This window comes from Crotalus tigris, unplaced genomic scaffold (assembly GCF_016545835.1).
Source record: "Crotalus tigris isolate CLP2741 ecotype Arizona unplaced genomic scaffold, ASM1654583v1 scf7180000020463.618913, whole genome shotgun sequence".
NCBI classification, from domain to species: domain Eukaryota; kingdom Metazoa; phylum Chordata; class Lepidosauria; order Squamata; family Viperidae; genus Crotalus; species Crotalus tigris.
Genome location: NW_024098031.1, coordinates 135151 through 158702, shown reverse-complemented (window position 1 = coordinate 158702; position 23552 = coordinate 135151). Strand labels below are relative to the sequence as shown.

Below are 23552 nucleotides of genomic sequence, written 5' to 3'. Positions count from 1 at the left end.
AGTGATCTTCTAGCAAAATAAACAACCACATATCTTGGTAATTTTCTCTGTTTTGCAACCCATGAATTGACTCTGAAAATCTTTTCTATATCTCTCAACATTCCTTCAGGATCACATTCCAAAATAGAAGCCAGTTCTGCTGCAATTTCTTCTTTCAAATTTTCCTGAACATTTTCCTTCAAGCCTCTTATTCTCAAAGCATACTCCATTTCTCTATATTGTGACATTATAATTTCATTCTGTGTAACATCCACATTATCTTCTATTTTTTCAACTCTATCTTGTAATATTTCAACATTACCAACCACCTCATCCATACGGTCATCAATCTTTTCTACAAGACTAGCAAGCCCCTGGAGTGCAAACACAATATTTTCCCTCAACATGCCAAATTTCTTCTCCACTGTTTTCTCATTTAAAATGTGTGGCTTTCATCTGCCAGAATCCACCACCCAGCAAGATGGCTGGGAATCCTGAGAGTTCAAGTACACACATCTTAAAGTTGCCAAAGCTAAAACACCCTAGTTTAGACTATTTCCAGGAAAAATTCTGCATAGATTCAAAACCCATATATGACACTGAGGCAGAGAATGAAAAAGAAAAAACAAGAGTGTCTGTTACTAGTGAAAGCAGTACTGCATTAATAAATTTTGAAGTACAGGCACTCATGATGGCACAGCAAAAGAGGGCATATAAGAAAAAGCACATAGCCACCATGGTGAATAGCAGCATATTTCACAATGTATTTAGAGAAAATGATAGTCATATAATAATGTGCTAGCAAATGTAGAATGTATTATGCTCAACCAAAATCCTGGTTCATTTCTACATACATTATAATCTGTAAACAAAAATATAATATAGTCAACCTCACAGGATTGTTATGAGCATAAGGTTTGTTAATAAGAGAGAGAATAAACCTACCCCACACAAAATGAGATAATTATGCAAAGATAATAGGAAGTATAAGATGTATGAAGAAAAGGCTTTTCTACTGTTTAAAGCAGATTATGGAGCAATTAAGTTACTTTATTTTTAGCCTGATAGAACAACACTTGACTGCCCTTTCAAGATACAGAAAACATAAAAAAATTCCTCCCATAACATGCAGCAAAATCCTTGATAACGAATTCAAACAGAAACAAGTCTCCTTAGATACATCATCCCCATCCACTGTTCTTCAATGGTTCAGAATAAATGAGGGATCACCTCGTGTCCCACTTTCATTTCAATTCCACTATTTTGTACATACACTCCTTTTGGGGTTGCTATTTATCCACAGGATTGCTTCCAGAGGCCCTAGAAACTTTGTGTTGATAGACAGACAGATATGGAGAGATATGTGCACACATGCACACACACACACACACACACACACACACACATAATATAATATAAAATTTTATCTGTTATACCTAACTTTCTTATTCCCTACTTTTGCCTGTCTTTTGTTTTGTTTTTCGGTTAGCTTGTAAAAAAAGGGAAAATGGGATTGATTAGGGTACAAACTAAAGTGGCAATTACACATGGTAATTTTCCAACACCTTTTATCCCTTCCCCTCTATTAGCTGACAGCACGTGGCCAAAAAAACCCATTCAGAACTCCTTCATAAGGCAGAAAAGACAATACAGACAGCCAACCAAAGAGATGAGAAAAGCAGGCAGACTAGCTTGCAGAAGGTTATATATACACTGATATTAAGGAAAACTCTGCATTCATTTCTACCAATTATTTTTACTCAGAACAGTTTTTTAATCAACTTGGGCTCTTTCAAAACCAAGCCACCTCAAAATGTTTTGCATTACAATAGATAGCTCCCAGAAAAATACTGCTGCTAGAAAAATCCATGTGCTCTGCCCTAGCTAAAGAGAAGATTGCAGCAAAATGCAGAGGGATGCCTGAAGACAATGCAGATGATGTCATTATTCCTGCTCTTTAAAAAAAAAAAAAAAAATCCCTAGCACTGTGCTTGTTGATATAGGATCTGTATCCAAGTCAATAATGTTGGGAAGGGTCTTTTTCCCTATAAGAGGCCAATTTAATTATTTAACTTTCTTAATGTAGCTTTCAACACTAGGTTTCACAACAAAGTTAGAAACACTATTACAAAAGGGATAATTCAAAACTGATGCCTTTCGAATAAATTTAAGTTTAATGTATTTTAGGAGTTCATTAATTTCATGTCTATGAGCTAGAGCTACCAATTTAAGTAAAATCTATGAAAATATATGCCTGATCCTGGATCCAATCTCAGAGGAATCAATATTTCAAAGCAAACAATGGATGATACCAAAATGCATTTCTATAATTATGTCAGACAAGTTTATGCAAGCCTATCACACCAATCGTTACAATTATAGTCTCACCTAAAATGCATTAAACAAAAATGATTTAGCTTAAAAGAAAAAAAAGATGAGAGACTGCTGGTTGCCATCATGCAGTTCTTCATGAAAGATGCTATGAAACAACAGAGTTTAAGGCTTTAAGGACCACATGATTTTCAAGCAGCTGGGGCAATCTACCTTTGGTAAAATTGCCATGCACAGGGAAAAGGAGATACAAATTATGTAAACAGAACTGGCCCAAGACATTACTGTGTCCTAGCACGATAGTCTTTTGGTGGTAAAATTACAAATGGTTTTAAAAAACTATGTGCCACAATTTGCAATCTAAATAAATAATAATACCAAAAAGTAAAACTAAGGAGTAACCGGGAACGGAATAAATATTCAAAATTCCAGTATTTTATTACCTGGGAAAAGGCTTAATTTTTATTCTGTCCTTTTTTCAAGCACCAGAATCTTTTTCTTTTTCTTTCCTTTCTGAATTGATTTGACCACAAAAGCTTTAATGGAATTTTGCAATATCTTTATTCCAATACAGCTTTGTTGGAAATTTAATAATTTAAGTCTTAACCAAGATCCTAAGAATTATTAAAACATCCAATTACAGTATAAAGGCAATTATTGTTATTGGTAATTAATAAAATATATAATAATACTGCAAAAACTGCCCTATAAAATAGATGTTCAAAAGATTATTATTTAACCTTAATTCCAAATACTGTACCACTTGTAACATATCACAACTTACCCCTTCTGCTTTCTCCTCTGTGTTAGCCAGCATTTCTTGGAGAGCTCTGACTGACAATGATTGCTCTAGAACAAAAGTGCAGATGGAGAGATCCGGAGGAACATTCTAATTGGGAAAAAAAAGAAATTATGAAAAGAGCATTGAGCAAGGCATTCTCCTGATACTTTATCACAGTCTTCTGTATCTGTAATCTTCAGTATACATGGAAATAACTATCTTGCAGTCCCCCCGCCCTTTTACTCTGTCTGCCTGTATTCATTAACTAAATCCATGTATAAAATATATGAAGCTAATAAACTGCAGAGCACCAATGTTCAGAATAATCTAAGAATGCCTCTGAGCTCTAGATCAGCCTCATAAGCTTCCTTTTAAAAAACAGAAATATATCCATCATCCCAAGAAAAAGACTAATGTATAGTACAGAGTGTCCTAGAAAAGGAATGGCTAATGGGATTTTATTTTGATAAACTGATGCTTTATGACTTCTTATATCATCAATTATTACTAAGTAAAAGAGATTACAATATCTCCTTCGAATAACAAGCCCCCAAAATCTGAACACCTTTTGATATTAATAGGACTTATTCCTAGATGTGTATAAGATTTCAGCTGTATGGTACAGACATTATAAGAATGTCTCTAAATTCTTATAATTCTCTACAGTTTATGTGTTTAGGCTGACTATTATCACTGATTAAATTAAAAAACTCAGTTAAAAATGTAAAGACAGACAAGGAAACATGACAAGCTTTCTAATCAATTTAAAGTGGAAAATTCAGATTAATAACCATGGAAAAAACTCTTATCCTCTTTGAGAAAGATGCTGAAATCCAAACTTCAACTATTTCATTACTTTACATACAGCCTGTACTCCAAGATTTAATTCCTTACATTAAAATCTTCACAAGGGTATACACTATAGCAGTGATGCCGAACCTTTTAGAGACCGAGTGCCCAAACTGCAACCCAAAACCCACTTATGCATCGTCAGATGCCGGGTGGGTGTGGCCCATTGGGTGGGTGTGGCTGTGGTGGTAATGGCAGACTGGGTGGGACTAAAAAGTTCAATCAATCAATTCCAACTTTGCAAGATCTTTTTTTCCCGTGAGAAGTTGAAATTGACTGATTGATTGAACCTTTTTTTTTTGTACATGGCGGCGGAGGTCTAAAGAGAAAAGGTTTTATAAAACCCAGCTGAAGGCCTAGGACTGGGGCGACGGCGCACGTGCCCACAGAGAGGGCTCTGAGTGCCACCTCTGGCACCCATGCCATAGGTTCGCCACCACTATAGATTTGTAAGGCTTTAAATATGCACAATTCACCAAGGAGTTCCTCATGTGAATGTTTCACTGGGAATAGCCTGACATGAGAAATTATATTTATTTATTTATTAAATTTATTTGCCACCCATCTCGTATCTAATGACTCTTTATTAATTTTGCCCCACTTTATCTCTTTATCTGGATATCAGATGATCAGTACTAGTACTGTAAGTAAATGTAAAATCTTCTCAAAGGTGGATGAACCTTGCCAGCTATGCCAGGAGCTGGAGGCTAAGCAGTTCGGAGAGAGAAATAACTTTTCTAAGCTGGTGGTAGCAAGCATCTTCCATACGGTTGCCATGAAGACTTAATGGAAATATTCATGTAGTCCCCAGGAGGCCAGCTGGACTCAAGGGAGCCTTTATTTTACTTTAAATATCCAACAAATATTCAGAATTATACACAGTACAATTATGTATATATATTTATATGTTTGTATGTTTTAATCGTAACAGGGGAAAATTACTGTAGCTTTTAATGAGGTATATAACAAACAATTAATACTAAACAATTAAAAACTTTTCAGAATATCAAAGAAATGGGATCTTAAAGTAAATGCAAATCTTTAAATAACAAAAGTACAAAATGTACCCAAAAATCCTAATCTAAATCCAATGATCGCTTTTCATAAAAATTGCAAAACATGTTAAATAAACAATCCCACACTTAACTAAAATTGCCAATAAAATTAAAAAAAAAAGAAATCTTTTGCTTTTGAAATATTTTCCTAAAGGGACTGACTTCAAAATTTTAGTGATAGGATCCTTTCTTTCCTTATTTAAGTCAGGGTCAAAACAAGCTCTGGCAACTTGTCTATTGCTGTAGCATGTACAGAAGAGAGGGAAAAATTAAGAAATCTAGCTATTAACTTCAAATCATAATTAGAATCTAAATTCATTTTTGCCCAGAAATGACAGAAATATAATATAGTTTCTCTCGGCCCCATTTTCATCAGCATTATATTTAAAATTACTATCATTGTCTGTTGAATGACCCATGCTTTAAACCTTAGCATCACTTGTTCATCATACATTTTTTGTTCATTTGACTTAGGCGAGACTCCTAGTGGGGGGGGGGTACTGATGTTCTAGAGGGAAGACCAGGGGTTGCCCTCCACTCACACACACTGTAAGAACCATTTTGTGTAATAGCAGATGGGATCTTCCTGGTCTGTAAAATTACGAAGGATGAATTTTGTCCATCTCTGTCCCTTAGCTCTATATTCTCTCAATCCCAGTGACAGTACAACTGCTACCAGGATTTTCAAGTCACTTAAGCTCTATTCATCTTGAAAGGAAAATTATAGGTCAGTGTTCATTATTCATTCCCCCATCACTTTGTCCTTCCTGTACTTCAGAGCACTGCAGTCAGGCTGGGTCCATGGTTGAACTTCTCCTAACCTACATGTCCAATTTGAACAGTTATATGTATACCCTGAGCAATGGAAACAAGAAAACAGAAATGGAAGGTAAAATTAATGAAATAATATGAGTCCAACAAGATATTGCCCCACATTTTATTTCAATGCCAGAATTATTTTAAAATAAGATATATACTCAGTCTAATCCTCACTCTTTTAACAAATTTAATTAAATTCTTTCTTCTATGGAGTTAAAGTATCTAGGAGTTAAATGGTTTAACTATATGCACATTGGTTTTAAAAGCTGGTGTGATTTTGTTTGTGATGCCAAACACTTAACACTTGTAAGAGATCATTGCGCTAAGTACAGAAAAAGCCTCAATCAGCCAGACGATAAACAATCCAAGGGAACAATTAAAAGCAAATGAGTAAACTGAAGTAGTTTACTGATGTTGTAATTACATATGCATAATGCAGACTAAAGTTTTATTTATGACCTAATGCAAAAGAAAGGACAATTCTAAAATTACATCATTTCATTTTTCACATAGAATTATTTTATTACTTAGTACACATTTCTTTTTAATGTATTAAGGAATTCTTTTATATGCTATATGCAGGATTTCTAAAGAGAGTTATATACCAATGATAATGATGCTTTTCACTGTATATGCTTTATTGCTGAGTGAGTTTGCTTTTATGTAAACCTATTTGTGAGCCTTCTCGGCTGAAGGGTACAATAAAATATTTTGAATGAATGATATTCTAAAAGCGGCTTACATTATGCATCTGCTTATACAGCATACGCACAACACAAGGGTACTTGCACATGGAAAATATGGGAAAAGCTGGTTCATACCATCAGAAATAGGCTTCATTTGCACATTATATTTTGGGTGTAAACATGACTGTTCATAAAAAAATCTTTAATAGTTAATTAATGCAATCTTATTTTTCTGGCTTTTATTATTTTATTGTTTATCAACATAAGTTAAACATGAATGTTTCCACAGACAGTGCTGGCAGCTGTTGGAGTCCCTAGAGTGGCCCATGTCATACCACTATTCCGCAAGTTGTACAGGCTGTCAGTTTACTTTCAGGTGTAATTCAAGGTGTTGATTATTACCTATAAAGCCCTGCATAGCATGGGTTCAGGACTTGAGGAACCATCTCACCCAATGGGTCAGGGACCCCCACCCATGAAAACAGAGGAGGCATGCTGCGGATCCCATTGGTCAAAGAATTCTGGCTGGCAGAATCCAGATCTCTGCTGTGGCTCCAGTCATTTGCAATATCTTGCCCCTGGAATGGGATCTGCCCTCACCCTCTTAATTTTCCCATAAGGGCCTGAAGACCTGGCTGTGCCAGTTGGCCCAGGGCTCCAAAGGGGATGTATCACACTGGAGATGATTGATAGGCCAATAGTAGATCCCACCTCCCATCCCCTATGTATCCTGCTCCCTCCCCTCCCATTTTATAATCAAATGTTGTATTTTTATTGTTACTAAATATATGTTTTTGTATGGTTTACTACTTTTAACATTGAAAGCCACCCAGAGTCACCTTGGGCAAATAAATTTAATAAATAAAATAGCAAAGATATAATCAATTTCCAAATGTAACTTTATTATGAGGCATTTGTTTCCTCAGATATGGTAGATACCATTTCTCACCACTTGAGGGCACATTCAAACAATGTAACCAAAGAGCATAACTAATACAAGAAAAACCATTCTGTGTCATTTTCCTACTCATAAGAAAGTATGAACTGATGAGGGTTTTTTCCTACATGGAGGAATTCAAAAGGGGAGGGGACTTAGCTAGGAGAATCCATGTGCTATTTTTTTAAAAAATATATTGATTTAAAAATCTCTATCTAGATTAATTCTAATCCAAATGTAGGTAAAATATATATTTAGATCAGTTCTATCACTTTTTCCTTTTTAGACATCCAAGTTACAAATTTCATGTGACAGTTGATGCTTTGTTCTCTGCTATTATCTTCTCATCTTTGATTCTATCCTGGAGGAGTAACATTTCTTCTAACAGAATAATCTTAGTGACTAAACTTACCAGATCAATTTGATCCAATGTCATTTATACTGTAACATATTGTAATTTTGCTATAATAATTGGCAAGCTACAGTATATTAATACATAAAATTTCTTCCAGGCCAAAAATTGTGGAGTCGAAAACATGGTCAGATGGGGATCGTGAACTGCTCATGTACAAGTTCCAAGTTAAGCTAAAGAAGCAGAAAGCCAGTTTCTATGATACGATCTTAAACAACTACCACTTTTGTTTGAAGTCCTGAAACTCATGGATAGAGAACCAAAATAATTATGGAACAGACTTAAAGGGATTATTAAGGATGAATGCGAAAATAAATTGCCGAAAGTGAAGAAACAGAGGAAAGAAAATTGGGTGTCAGAACAAACCATGAACATTCACAAGAGAGGAGAAGCCAAAGCCTAGAAAGACAAAAATCTGAGAGGGGAACTTAAAAAACTTCAGAGAGCAGTATTAGCAACCTACATGGAAAAAGAAATGCCATATGTTCATTCAAAGTGGTTTAGAAAGGCTACAAAACATTATTCCTGAATACGCTAATTGAAAAAGCCAAACAAAGCCCAAAGAAGTCAATATGTGCTTCATTGATTATGTCAATCACATCAAAGTGCTCAGAAAAATGGGAATCCCAGAACAACTCAATGGCCTCATGAGAAATTTACAGGTCAGGAAGCCACAGTACTGACAGAAAGAACATGGCAAAATACAGAATAGTTCCCGGTTTGCACATGCATATGAAGACTATTAAAAATTATTTCCATAAGATCTTACAGAATCAACAAAATAAATGATGATATTACATCATTTATTACTTTTAGGATTGTTCAGTTACAAGGGAACCGGATAGATGAATCCATCAAGATCAGTGCTATTATAATGAATATTTAACATTCCAATTAATTTTTATGATAATGAATAATATTTGGAAAATGATAAGCCGCTGAAAATAAAACATTAGTCTGTGCCATATGGGAAGTAATATATTTAGTTAAAATTATAATAACGAAAAACACTGGAGAAAAATTTGCCTGAACTCACCATCTCTTCTGGAGACCATATATTCAGAATTTTAAAAATATATTCAACTCTCTCATCAATATATCTAACTTCACCAAAAGGAAACATTTGTAGCTAAAACTATTTCAAAAACATAGCTAGAAAAAAACTCAAGTTTTTTTTTAAATAAATCAAAATAATTATATAACCCTTGCCATGCATATGTTTCTTCAAGTAATATAGAGAATTAAAATACACCAGAATCTAACTTTGTACAATACAGGTAGATCATGTATAATGACTGCCTTGTTTAGTGATTTTCTAAAGATATGACAGCACTGAAAAAGTAACTATGATCAGTCCTTACAACTTTATATTTATATATCATATTTAAAAACTTAACTTTACTCCTGCATTTTGCTTTAGCTGTAGCTTCCAGACCACAATAATAGCTATCCTAAAATGAACACAATAAAACCATCAAGATGCCAGGTTATCAACATATTTGTTACAGCTATTTCTGTCCATGATGACATTCTTGGTACTGCAGCCACGCTGTCATTCATGGCTCTAATATTCTATAAATCCCATTCTTCCCACAAAGCGCTGTACAGATTTCTAGTAAATTTAACCTTTCATTAATTTCAATTGCTTGTTTTTTAGCAAAACCTGAGATGCCTTTCCGGATGCATTTAAGAATGTAACCTGAGATGTAACTTTAGAGAGAGAGGTTAAAATATAATTGCTTATAGTTGCTGTGAAGAATATCAGAAGCTTTCCTTTTCTTCTTTGCTTTCTCTTGGCTTTCTTTCTTTTTCTCTTTCCTTCTTTACTCTATATTAGTTTGTATTACTTTTTAATCTTATTTTTTAAAGTTTCAATAAATATCATATAAAAAAGAACGTAGTCTCAGAGTACCTCTTACTATTTTAAAATTGCAGAAACTGTTTTAGGTCACAGTTAAACACAGTAATCTCACAGGGATCCTAAATATACATCTATATATGAATACATGTTACCAGGGCTTTTTTTTTGTCATAGAACGCCCAGAACGGAGTTCCAGCACCTTTTGGGGTAGAACCTTGTAGAGTAGGCAAGGCAGGTTGTATGATGTGTGTTGAGTTCCGGCACCTTTTTTTTTTTTTTACAAAAAAAGCACTGCATGTTATGCAAGGCAACCAAAACTGCCGCAAGAGCAGTAAACCTCATATTGTTGTTCGTATGTAATGTTACAGCTTGCTCTCCCTTGCAACCCACTATTCTCTCGGCATTTGATATGGTTCGTGAAGCAGAAGCAGTACAGTAATATCTAAAACAGCATTAGAACAAGACAGCTTGATGTACCTTGGAATTAGAAGTTGATTCCAAGAAGCAGAGCCTGTTGCCAAATCCTTCTGCAGCAAGACACAATTTCTGTTGTTCCTTGTGAACAGTAGCAGTACACTGCAGAACCACTTCATCATCCTATCAAAAACAAAAAAAGAGAGAGAATGACAACAAGATTAAGTCTTTTAGACTGCAGATCTTTGGGATGTATTTCCAAATATAGCTGAAGTCAAAATTAATTCTAGGACAGTTATTTATTTATTTCACTGGCATAAGCCATCACTGAATGAGAAGAAATAAGCACAGCAAAACAGTCACAGACTATTTAAGTAAATTAAGTAAAAAAAAAATATGGAAATATTTTGATTTATTTATTTACAGTATAACATTTTAAAAACCTATCTTTCTAAGTGATTTCAAAATAACACGTAATGAAAGGTTTACTACTTTAAGATAACATTTTAATCTCAAATATAATCCTAATATTAGATGCAGCGATTAAGGTGATTGCTATGTTAAATATGGCTGTCCAAAGATGATCCATGATTTTCATTAGTCAACAATGACTAAAGGGCACCAAAACCACAAACACATTCTGATTTATTTATTTATTAAATTTATATACGCCCATCTCATTGCTTAGTACTAAAGGCATGCCTAGCACTAAAGGAGTGACAAGCACCAGAAATGTGATCACAAGATCATGGGTGTTGATACACAGTTGTAACTTCAAGGACAGGTTGCAAATAACTTTTTTCCATTGTAACTTTAAATGGTTGTTAAGCGATATCTTATAATTCGGAAAACACCTATAAACACTCCAATCCCACTCTATTCAATTTGTTTTGACATATCCAACTCTCATTTCCATATTACAAAGTTGCACACATGTATTCCCACGTAGCCATTTTCACTCTTTTTAACATTCTTCCTTCATAAGGACAATATCCTACCTACTCCCTTTGTACCAGCATTTGAATGTCTTAACATTTCTCTATCTATATTCCCAGTTTTAGTAAACATGCAACCAGGGTGATTAAACTGATCTACTTGCTCTAGTTCTTCACCATTTATTTATGCATTTCTTGCAACAGTTTAGTTTATTTTCCCTGTCAAGCAAAACTACCTCGTTCTTTGATAAAGTTTCAGACCATGATTCCTGACTGCATCATGCAATCTATTCAGTGCAAATCATTTGGTTTCTCAGCTAACAAAACAATATAATCGGCATCCAAAGTACATATATATTCATATTCCTATCCAACATGTCTAACCTCAGAGCAAGCAATTTGATTCATTTGTCTATAAAAACCACAAAAGTAACATAAAGAAATTCTTGTCTTCTTCCTGCCTCAATTGGAATATTGCATCTAGTTTTGGTCACCATGATGTAAAAAAGATATTGAGACTCTAGAAAAAGTGCAGAGAAGAACAACAAAGATGATTAGGGGACTAGAGGCTAAAACATATAAGGAACGGTTGCTGGAATTGTGTACATCTAGTTTAATGAAGAGAAGGATGAGGGGTAACATGATAGCAGTGTTCCAATATCTCAGGGGCTCCCACAAAGAAGAGGGGGTCAAGCTATTCTCCAAAGCACCTGAAGGCAGGACAAGAATCAATGGATGGAAATTAATCAAAGAGAGAAGCAACCTAGAACTAAGGAGAAATTTCTTGACAGTTAAAACAATTAATCAGGGGAACAACCTGCCTCCAGAAGCTGTGAATGCTCCAATACTGAAGTTTTTAAAAAGAGACTGGACAACTATATGTCTGAAATGGTGTAGGGTTGGTCTAGAAGACTTCCAAGGTCCCTTCCAACTCTATTATTGTTATTGTTATTATCAAACTAGTTACTGACAATCCGTATATTGCTACTTGCACTTACAGACTATATTTTTTTTATTTCACTCAGCAACCAACCTGAAATTCCATATTCACATAAAATGCCCATAACTGAAGATCATACACTTTTTTCTAAATCAGTAAATAAGTAATAAACTTTCTCACACTCTCATACTAATTGTCTATGGAGATTCTCAGTCATTCAGGTCATAGTTGTCCCAAAGATGCTTTTTCACGAGGCAACTGGACTTTCTTGTTTTTCTTTAAAGATATTTCGCTTCTCATCCAAGAAGCTTCTTCAGCTCTGAAGAAGCTTTTTGGATAAGAAGCAAAACATCTTCAAAGGAAAAACAAGAGAGTCCAGTTGCCTCGTGAAAAAGCATCTCTGGGTCTCATACTAATCTACTTTAGAGCACTAACTGTTTACCTTTTCCCAACATAAAACTACAGTACACTTCACAAATTTTGCTTACTGTCATTTCTTGGATTCCTTCCAAACAGACTTCTACCAAGTACCTTCTCAAAGACTAATCCCCGATAATATTGACATTTACTCTTGGTTACCTTTCCGTGATCAAAAGCACATAGACATCATATCTTCACAAATGGAATACCAACTAGCATTTAGTTGCAAAATTTCTAAGATTTGTATCTTTTAATTACAGGTAAAAATATTTCTACCTTAATATTTAATAACAAATTGCTGTTTAAGAACATTATCATTGCTGTGATAACACCAAAGTTATTCAGCTGTTCTAAGCTTTAGGTAGCGCAGGGGTGTCAAACTGCCAGCCATGGGCCGGTTTCATCATACCAGAGCCGCGGCCACCCCATTGCCGGCAATGGCGAAAAAACTCCGAGACGTCGCATGATGTCACATGATGTCGCGAGTTTGACATGCCTGAGGTAGAGTATTCCAATCTGGAATGCAAATTGAGATGCAGTCGCAACCATGTGATTGAAGGCATGTGCTTTTTAAAATCTGAGGAAAAAGAATCAAGGCTTCAGTCTTATTATGCCCACAATCTTGATTTTTTTTTTCCTACCCTTTCTCTACAGATATCCTCAGCTTTAACCTAGGTGTCCTGCAATGAAATATTATGAATTCAACTATAATAATGAATATTTTAATTGTTTTCAGCTTTGCTAGCTAACTCAAGGACTCAGAAATGCTGTGGCTGGGTGCATGCGATTGTGAATTTTTCCCATCATTATGAACAAATCCCTCATTAAAAGGCCTCATGTTGACATTTTAATTTATTTGAAACCCGTACAGCACAGCTAAAGATACCATTTGAATTAAGTGTTCCTTATGAAGATACACATTAAAATAAAGCAATAGTAAAAATAGAGGAATAGCAAACTGTCTCATGGGGTTTTCTCAGAGCCAGGAGAGACCTGGGAATACACAAATCTGTCTCCATATCAAAACAGATCTAGAAAGAATAAAGAGTAGGATTCAAGTGAAAATTCATTTTGGGCAAAATTAATTTTAGATTCAGTTTTCTAGAATGAAATGTAACAGTTCACCTTTTAATACTCTGCAGATCAAAGGCAATGAAACAGCATATTTTACAACTATGAAAAAAATAGAAGATGCATGCATTTTTAAATGTTAAAACAATTCAATGTATAAAAAATAGCTACCAGGATATGGAAGGAGGCAGCAAATAAATTTTGTACTTTGCTTGGCAACTAATACGTTAACGGCATACTAACATAATCAAATGAAAAATTCTATTACAAATCATAATGTTCTCTGGTAACTCATAAATTATGCATTTTACTTCAATGCCAGACTTAAAACATTTTTTCATAATTTTTTTGCTATGCCATTTTACAAAAAGAACAAACTGGATACCGGCTGCTGTTATCTGGCAAACCACAATAAAGTAATAATAATAATGATGATGATAAAGTTGGAAGGGACCTTGCAGGTCATCTAGTCCAACCCCCTGCTCAGGCAGGAAACCCTATACCATTTCGGACAAATGGCTGTCCAGTTTCTTCTTAAAAACTTCCAGTGTTGGCACATTCAACGCTTCTGGAGGCAGGTTGTTCCACTAGTTAATTGTTCTAACTGTCAGGAAGTTTCTCCGTACTTCTAGGTTGCTTCTCTCTTTCATTAGTTTCCATCCGTTGCTTCTTGTCCTGTCTTCAGGCACTTTGGAGAATAGCTTGACTCCCTCTTCTTTGTGGCAGTCCCTGAGATATTGGAACATTGCTATCATGTCCCCCCTCGTCCTTCTCTTTGTTAAACTAGACATACCCAATTCCAGCAACCGTTCCTTATATGCTTTAGCTTACAGTCCCCTATTCATCTTTGTTGCTCTTCTCTGTACTCTTTCTAGAGTCTCAGCATCTTTTTTACATCGTGGTGACCAAAACTGGATGCAGTATTCCAAGTGTGGCCTTACCAAGGCATTGGAAAGTGGTATTAATACTTCACGTGATCTTGATTCTATCCCTCTGTTAATGCAGCCTAGCACTGTGTTGGCTTTTTTGGCAGCTGCAGCACACGTTGGCTCATATTTAAATGATTATCCACTAGGACTCTGAGATCCCTCTCACAGTTACTACTATTGAGCAAGGTACCCCCTATACTATACCTGTACATTTGGTTTTTCTTGCCTAAATGTAGAATCTTACTTTTTTCACCAATGAATTTCATTTTGTTAGATAGCGTCCAGTGTTCAAGTCTGTCCAGATCCTCCTGTATCCTAAGCCTATCTTCTGGAGTGTTGGCTATGCCTGCCAGCTTGGTGTTGTCTGCAAATTTGATGAGTTCCCCATCTATCCCCTTGCCAAGATCATTGATGAAGAAGCCCTGGGGCACCCCACTACACACTTCCCTCCATGTAGATGCGGTTCCATTGAGGACCACATGCTGAGTACGGCCGGTCAGCCAGCTACGGATCTATCTGGTGGTGATGCTGTCTAACCCACATTTTTCTATCTTATCAAGTAGTAGGTTGTGGTATACTTTGTCAAATGCCTTACTGAAGTCCAAGTAAATTATATCCACAGCATTCCTCTGGTCCATTAATTTTGTCACTTGGTCAAAGAATGAAATAAGATTTGTCTGGCATGATCTGTTTTTGACAAACCCGTGTTGGCTTTTAGTAATGACTTTGTTTGCCTCTAGGTGTTCACTGATTCATTGTTTGATTATCTTTCCCAGAATCTTCCCAGGTATTGAAGTCAACTGATAGGTCTGTAATTTCCTGGGTCCTTTTTTTTTTCCTTTTTTGAAGATGGGAACTACATCAGTTCTCTTCCAGTTCTCTGGTAGTTCCCCAGTGCTCCAGAATCTTTGAAAAATATAGTTCAGTGGTTCTGAGATCACATCTGCCAGTTCCTTAAGAACCTTGGGGTGTAATCCATCTGGTCCTGGTGATCTGAACTCGTCTAGGGTAGATAGGTGCTCACTTACCGTTTTCTTGCCTATCTTAACTTGTATTTCTATTTTGTTTTTTAGGGCACTATTTTTGATAGGTTAGTCTGTTTTTTCCCTTTGTGTAAAGACAGATGCGAAAAACGAGTTAAATAGTTCTGCTTTCTCCCTGTTGCTTGTCACCTTCTTGCCACTTTCACCCACTAATGGACCAATCGTTTCTTTCCCCCTTTTCTTGTTTTTTACATGTTGAAAGAAGCTTTTTTGTTATTTTTGACTTTTGTTTTGCTTTGGAAAATATGTGCATTAATGAAGAGATTCCTACACTGCTAGTTGCATCTCATTGTGTCCTTTCAACATGCACAAAAAATGATCCACCAAATGAAACCAATTCCCATTAGGTTGCTCTACCCTTTATATCTCTTTCTGGAGCAAACACATGTGATGCAAGAGACGTGAGGGAAAGTCTAATTAAAATCCATCTGCATAGGAATCTAGATCTCTTTCTTTTATTATTACTTTGTGCAGGGGAATTTCTTTTCCAAAATAAAAGAGCACAATACAGATGAATTAAGAATGTTCAGCAACCCCAATAAGCTATATTGCATTATTCTTTTTGTTTTGATTTATTTGCATATATTCTATACAGAAATCCCTAAATCACAGGTAATACAATTTTTATAAAGCACTGTCACTTTTAATCGAATATTTACAATTTGGAAATAAGATACAATAGATGATTGGAGACCATTTCTGTTCATATAAGATGGAGGAATAATGATTCTGGTTCTTTGTCGAATACCCCAACTTAGGGATTTTAGAAAGACTGCTATTAAGATTCCCCATGCTTGAAATATACATATTATTCATATCCTCAATTTGAGTAGCAGTACAGATTATTCAAGTCTATAATAATCTATTGGTATTGATTACTATCAATATGCCTGCATATGTTCCAAGCCCCATCTCACTTTTGGGTGGGAGTCCATTAATTGAGCATACCTACTATGCAACCATTGTAATAATTAGCAATCCTACCCATGACAATCATATCACTTAAGATATGGTCTCAAAATTCTGGAATTTTGGGAAGAAGGAACTGATGAGCAATTCTGCTCTTGGGGAGTAGCTTATATAAAACAAATTAAAATATTGAGATACACAAATGCTTGGTGATGCCCAAGGTTTTACAGGAAAACCCAAAAAGTTTTGTGCTGTTCTCTGTTGGAGGTATAAACCCATTGCCATTGATTTGTAAGCACCTCATGAGCTATTGACTATAAGGGAATAATAGGATACAGATAGAAAGTAAAGGACTTACTCTAAATTCCCTTCTTGTCACTTTGCCTGCCCTTTGTTTAAGGGATTACTATTCTGAGGTCAAATTCCTTGTGTGTCCAATCACACTTGACTAATAAAGAATATTCTATTCTATTCTATTCTATTCTATTCTATTCTATTCCATTCCATTCCATTCCATTCCATTCCTCTTCTCAGGCATAATATGTGGAGAACGTTGGAGCATCAAGATAGAAGCTAATACAATCACACACAGCTAAACAAATGAGGGATTTTAGACAGTAAAATATTTGTGTTAATAATGTACTGTGATACAATATACTAGTAAGAATATTATTTAAAAATCAGTATATTCATACGAGAATGTGAAATATAAGAGATCGTATTTTAACCTATTTAATTTTCATCCTTCTCAAGTCTCTTTGCCTCATTTTTCACTTATACAGTACTTTATTATGGCTTCTTCTTTCCTCCTTATCTCAATTACTGATACTGGAATGTCTGAGTTTTCTCCTGACTTTCTTGCTGTCTAACAAAGCTTTTAACACACAAATTCCACTGTCCAATATCTGAATCTCCACAACAAGTCTGTCCTCCTGATTTTTCCACATTTTCAGAAGCCTCTCCAAGATTTTCTTCCCGTTTTTTCTCCTAGTCCCAAAACTGTAATCTCTGGGCATGTTCCTCTACTTCATTCGATATTAACCAGATGACATTCTCTCAGGCAGTATATCTTGCAGCATCTGAAATACAGCAAGCTTCCCCCTTTCTCTGTTTACTCTTTTTATACTGTATATCTAAGGCAAGTACATGTCACTTTACAGGTGCCTTCTAGCATTCTCCCCCCTTTTATCTATGTCTTATGCTGAGTCATCTGTCTTCACAAAAATAAATCTAAGACTTTAGTACAGACCCAGACACTTTTCTTCAGGCAGGCATTTCACTCTGCCACATTGCTTTTTGATTCTTCTCCTAGTAGGATGCAGTTAGCTAGGTGCTAGACATATATTTGTAGTCTGCTGAAGCAAGGTAAAAAACAAAGCTTATCTAAATTCTCCCTCTCTTTCTTTAATAATGCCTGCTATATGGTATAAAGCTTGCAAAACTATCTAAGGCAGTGGTTCTCAATCTTTTTAATGCCGCGACCCCCAACTGGTCGTAAGTCGAGGACTACCCAACCGGTCATAAGTCGAGGACTACCCAACCGGTCGTAAGTCGAGGACTTTCCCTGCCCGGGAGCGCCGCGCATGCGTGGTGCCGCCCCCTGCGCCGGCCGAGACATAGCTGGCAAGCAGCAGAGACAGAGCAGGCCGACCACCGGCTGGGCCACCAGCTGGCCCAGCCCAAGGGAGGTAAGGCACCCGCCGGGCCCCACACGCGCCAGCAACCCTCCCTGCGCCCGCCGGCCTCTCACCTCCCACCCCTGGCCCTCTTTTACTTACATTTTTAGTAGTTGCTCAGCAGGGAGGGGTGGAAACTTTCAGACAGCTCGCCTTCGCTGCAGACAACTTGCAGCACTGTTTGCAGAATGAGACTTTTGGCGGGCTCAGCAGGGCAGAGACAGCCTGGACAATTCCTATTGGCTTTTGAAAGCCAATAGAATTAGACTCTATTCAAGAGATTCTATTCTATTGGCTTTCAAAAGCCAATAGAATAAAAGGGAGTAGCACAGCTAAGGAAAAGGGGGAAAAAATGGTGGACTGCGTTGTTTGGCGACCCCCGAGAAATGGTCGTTCGACCCCAAATGGGGTCGCGACCCACAGGTTGAGAACCACTGATCTAAGGTTTGACTTTTCAATGATTTCAAGTTTCAGCCACCAGATTCGAAACAGTAGGTGAAGAACCAGAGCTTCCTAAGGAAAAACTGAACCACAGATAGTCCTTGCTTAATGATGGTAATTGGGTCAGGCAACTCCATTGTTAAGCCATGCAATTGTAAAACATGAAATCACGTGACTGTGCCAGTTTACAATAGGAATTGCAGTAGTCCTAGTTGCTGTTGTTAAGTGAATCCCATGCAGTTGCAGCAATCCACAGTCACATGGGTGTGACTGTATCCTATGGCCATTTGTGACTCCTGTCAACTTTCCCATAAACTTTGCTTGTCAGAAGCTAGCAATGAAGATTGAAAATAGTGATCATGTAACCATGAGACACTGATATTGCAATAGTGAGTCAGCTGCCAAGTGCCCTAATTGTGATCACATGACTGCAGGAATGCTTGAACAGCCACAACAAAGACACATCAGAAGTACCTCTCATTTAGAACTACTGCAACTTTGAATGGTCACTGAATGAGTAGATGTTCAATGAGTACTACCTGTATTATGTCTCTCTTTCCAACTGTGGTAATGGCCTATTCTTAGACAACTGTCAAGAAACAAAAGTAGAAGAGCAAAGTTACCTATTAATTGGAGCTTGGTATTCAGCAAACCTGGTAAATAATCAAATATTCCATGAACAAATACTTGCCTTCTCCCAACTGATATCACAAATCAGAAGCCTTGAAGGCAAGGATGAAATTCTTTACTGCAAAGTTTAGGATAACTGTTAAACCAAGCAATCACCAATTATGAAATACAAATGCAATTATAGCAGAAGCAAGATTCAATTTTGGTGCCTCTTCTGCCAATGTATCATGATCAGTTTTGAATTATAGAGCTGGATAGGAGAGATGATTTGTATCTGTGCATTATTATGACAACAAATAATACGATATACATCATTTGTCTCTGACCTTGCCAACTCTAGAGCTCATAATAAGTTTGGGAAAAGCTGTGCTGTTCTAATTGAATGGTTATTAGGTTTAACACCAACTTAAATCAAATAAAAACAGATAAACCTAACAATGGTACAGCAAAGGCTTTGAAATTGTCCTTAACAGGGTTACAGTCTTTTTTTTTATTAAAACACAGTATTTCTATTTAGACTTAAGCACATAAATTCACATTTTCTAATGAATGCAAATCCTCCTGTCTTTGAAAACATGATTTCCATTTGGGAGACAATTTAGACCCTGGTAAAAAGGCACTCAAATTAAAAATACTATATATTAATAGGGGGTTTTTTTATCCTAAAGAACTTCAATGTACCAATGAAAATACAATTGCAGGGTTGTCCTAGAACTCATAATCATTTGAAGATGTACGATCCACTGGCAGTGGCAGAAACGGGGAGCATATTCCTCTTAAAGTCTCAGTTTCCAGTTGTTCCTCTAAAATGTACTGTAAATGACTGGAAGACTCTCCATAGCAATGAAGGAGACAGTAAAGAAAGCTATAAAAATGGCAAGACTTTCCCCACTCCTCTTGTCCATCCAACATTCTGGATCCAACTCAATTTATACAGATGTTTGGATGGTATGTTCATTATTATATTAATATTCCTAGGATAGTTCTACCATAGACAGAATAGCAACAATATTATACATTGGACAGAGACGTTTTACCTCTCTTCCTCTTGAATAAAAAGAAGCTGGGATTGCAAAAATTATTGCAGTGATCACTGTTGATCACAAAGCTAATTGTATGCAAACATCAAATGGTCTATCTTTCTTAGTTCCTTTTTAGTTATTACCTCTGAATCAATTATTGTATTAACTGCTTACTGCTCTTTCACAGAATCTGCAAACCCTATCTCTTAGACTGAGTGATCAGTGACATGTCATGCAACCTTTGTTTACTTTGACAAAAATACACTTGATGACATTTGTTGAAACAACACAGAATGGCTTTCCTGGACTGGTGCTCCAAATTCTGCACTTTATCAGCTTTCTTTGTTAAAGTATTTTGCTAATTGTAAAGGAGGTTTCTGAAGAATGTATAGTTCAGTTGCTCCAACTTCACTGTATTTATTTCAATGAAATACTCCCCTTGGAATAATGTTTAGATTGCCTTTGTTCTACATTATTTCACTTAAGGTATATGTACTGTATATATCAATGCTTACACTGTTTAAAGCCCAATAAAGGAGAATATTTGTAGCTCAGGATTAAAATGAGGGGTCCTGTTAAAAGCAATTGTTGTGAAATGTATAGATGCCAAATCCTATATACGGTAGTCTTATCTCCTCCTGCATTCCTTTAAAGTAGGAAGGAGGCCTATGGTCCTTCCCTCCATTCCTTTAAATTGGGGATGAGGTAGAAAGAATTGCTTCAGGCAAATAATTTCTGCAAAAGGACCCAGACAACAGTTGTACCTTGAGAAGTCATAAAGGACATGAGACTCCTGTCTTAATTGTGGCTTTGTAGAATAGAGAGGTAAAAAAAACATTCATTAGATGTATATTAGCTAAGGCTAAGAATGTTTCCAAATAAGTCTCACTAGATAGTTCACTGAATGTTAAAGAATGACCAGATGAGTTGATCATCCACTAGTAACCTCTCCCATATCTTTCCACTATTACTTCCAGTGATTTTCTCACCATAGAAATCCACTAAAAAGGAAAAGACAACATAGTCATACAATATCTTTTCATAAAAGCACTAAAAATCACCAATTTGAAAGCTCTGCAAGATATGCTTGTCTTTTCAGTTGGCAACAGAGGTGTGACCTCTATAACCACTCCCATCCCTTTTCTTCTGTACTGGGAAGCAAAAAGTATAAAGATGTTGCCATCCTAATGTCCTACTACTTGGCTGCTGGAAAAAGAATGTTGGGCTATGTAAGTATAGTCCAGCATAGTTCTGTGCCTCCAATTATCATTAGCAACAATAATCTCCATGAATTTGGATTAATTTTATCCCACATCTTTAGGCACCACCAAAGTCTTGGATGTATTAGAACAGAGTCTAAACTAGCAGCCTCTCATATCTCATGAAAGTCTCCTTGACAATTCTAGGAATTTATCGAAATAGCTCCAGAATCAGTAGGGTTTAGATGAGATGGCTTACACAGATTTTCTGCTCAAACAAGACATCTCTGAAGCATGTCAAAAATGAATTCCTCACACTTCGCATTTAAATTTAAAAAAAAAAAGTCTTCTTAGAAACACTCATTGTTATCTATATGCAGTTTTATTTATAGATCAAATATAGCCAAAAACAAAGCAGCTGGTAAGAATGACCTGTCCATAAAACAGACTGTAATTTAGGGCAAATATTCGAACATTATGAAGGGCAACTCTACATTTTTTACTACATGTTACTCATATGATTCCTTTTTCTGAACCAAATGCTGCTTCCCATATTTCATCAGTCCACTGCAGCCTCTCCTAATCTAAATTAAACATCTCAAATTAATTTCAAAATTGTATCAACTGGCATCTCTTTCAGATATTTCACCCCAAAAGTGTTTGAAAAGTCACTTCAAGCCTCTCAGAATCACCTGAATTGCAAGATGGGCAGCAAATGTACATGTACACACACACACAGAGACAGAGAGAGAGAGAGGGAGGGAGGGAGGGAGAGAGAGAGAGAGAAGGGAGAATTAGAAAAAGTAGCAAACAAGCAAGAATACTGCTAGACTGCAGCAAAACCTCATTTGAATTTTCCCTGCAATGTTTAATACGAAGTGTTCCCACACATCTTGCAAATTGCTAAGAGCTAATTAGAGCAAAAGCTACTGTCCCAAAAGGACAAAAAAATTAATATAGGTAGCATATAACCACTACCACTTTTATCAAGTTGCAAAGGTTGTTACTTTTCTCATCTTTGGAAGACTAAAGGCCATTTGTGCCATTAAGTAGAACCCTTGAAGGTATACTACTCAGAATCTTCTACTGTATGATTTTAAAACTTGACTTCAAAACACAGAAAAATCCCTGAAAATATGTCTCACTTTTCATAATCTGGTTACAATGGAATGCAATCTTCCTGAAAACAGGATTATTATACATGGGGAATTTATGGAAAATAAAAGGGGGGCGGGCAAGACAGATAACACATCTTATATTTGTAAATATTCAAAAAAGTCTAGAGATAGAATGATGTGTAAGTCATCCATCTGGAAGCACCAACAGTTATAGCAAAAAATACTTGTAATAAAGTAGCCTCTAAACAGATTACTTGACATAAATAATTCAGATTAAACAAAGACAGAAATTATTCATTGAGTAGCTATTACTTTTTCTTTTTAACAGCACAGCAACTACGTTAATGTATTTCTGGCATCTTCACATTATCTTTAATTTTATCTTTTAAATTCTGCTTTCTGCTTTTCTCTACCCTTTTAAAATTCTTTAAATCCTAATTGAAAATTCTTAATGTTGTATTACATTATGTTGCATTACACTTTTATTTGTGTAGTTTTCATCCTCCAGTTATTTTAGAAATTGTTCAAGGTCTTTTGTTGCAAGGCCATGTAATAAAACATACTGAAGAAAATTACCCAGTCTACTTTGATAAATTCAGAAATGTCACACCAATAATTAACAAATCAGTCAAAGATGTCTAAAACATCCCTAATAAATAATACATTCAAAGGAATGGCATCAGGGTAACCAATTGTGAGATTCTTTAAATAGCAAAATCTTATAGCAATAACACTTAGACGTATATACGCTTCATAGTGCTTTACAGCCCTCTGTAAGCAATTTACATATTTCCCCCAACAATTTGGGTCCACATTTTACCAACCTCGGAAGGATGGAAGCCTGAGTCAACCTTGAACAGGTGAGACTTGAACTGCTGGCAGTTGGCAGACAGCAGAATTAGCCATTATTAGTGCATTCTAACCACTGCACCATCACAGCTCTTATGCATATTTAGTCAAATTTAAATTTCATATTATTCAATAGAATTTGCTCTAGACAAATGAATAAATGGTTTCTGTTTAAGTCATTTTAATTCGAAGCATAATGAAGAAAAATTCATTTTTTATTCAGTAAAATTCTGATCTGCTAACATT

At 35.9% G+C, this 23552-nt stretch overlaps 1 protein-coding gene across 13 annotated transcripts in view; it reads right to left on the bottom strand.

Annotated features, from left to right (window-relative positions):
• The window catches only part of RYR2 (ryanodine receptor 2), a 302536-nt gene that overhangs the window by 224611 nt on the left and 54373 nt on the right, over window positions 1-23552 (bottom strand). For all 13 annotated transcript variants that reach the window (XM_039366919.1, XM_039366921.1, XM_039366922.1 and 10 more), the window contains exons 2-3: window positions 10188-10307; window positions 3095-3199 (exon numbers count right to left, since the gene is read on the bottom strand). In XM_039366919.1, the coding sequence (XP_039222853.1) occupies window positions 3095-3199; window positions 10188-10307 (225 nt within the window). The remainder of the gene's footprint in view (window positions 1-3094; window positions 3200-10187; window positions 10308-23552) is intronic.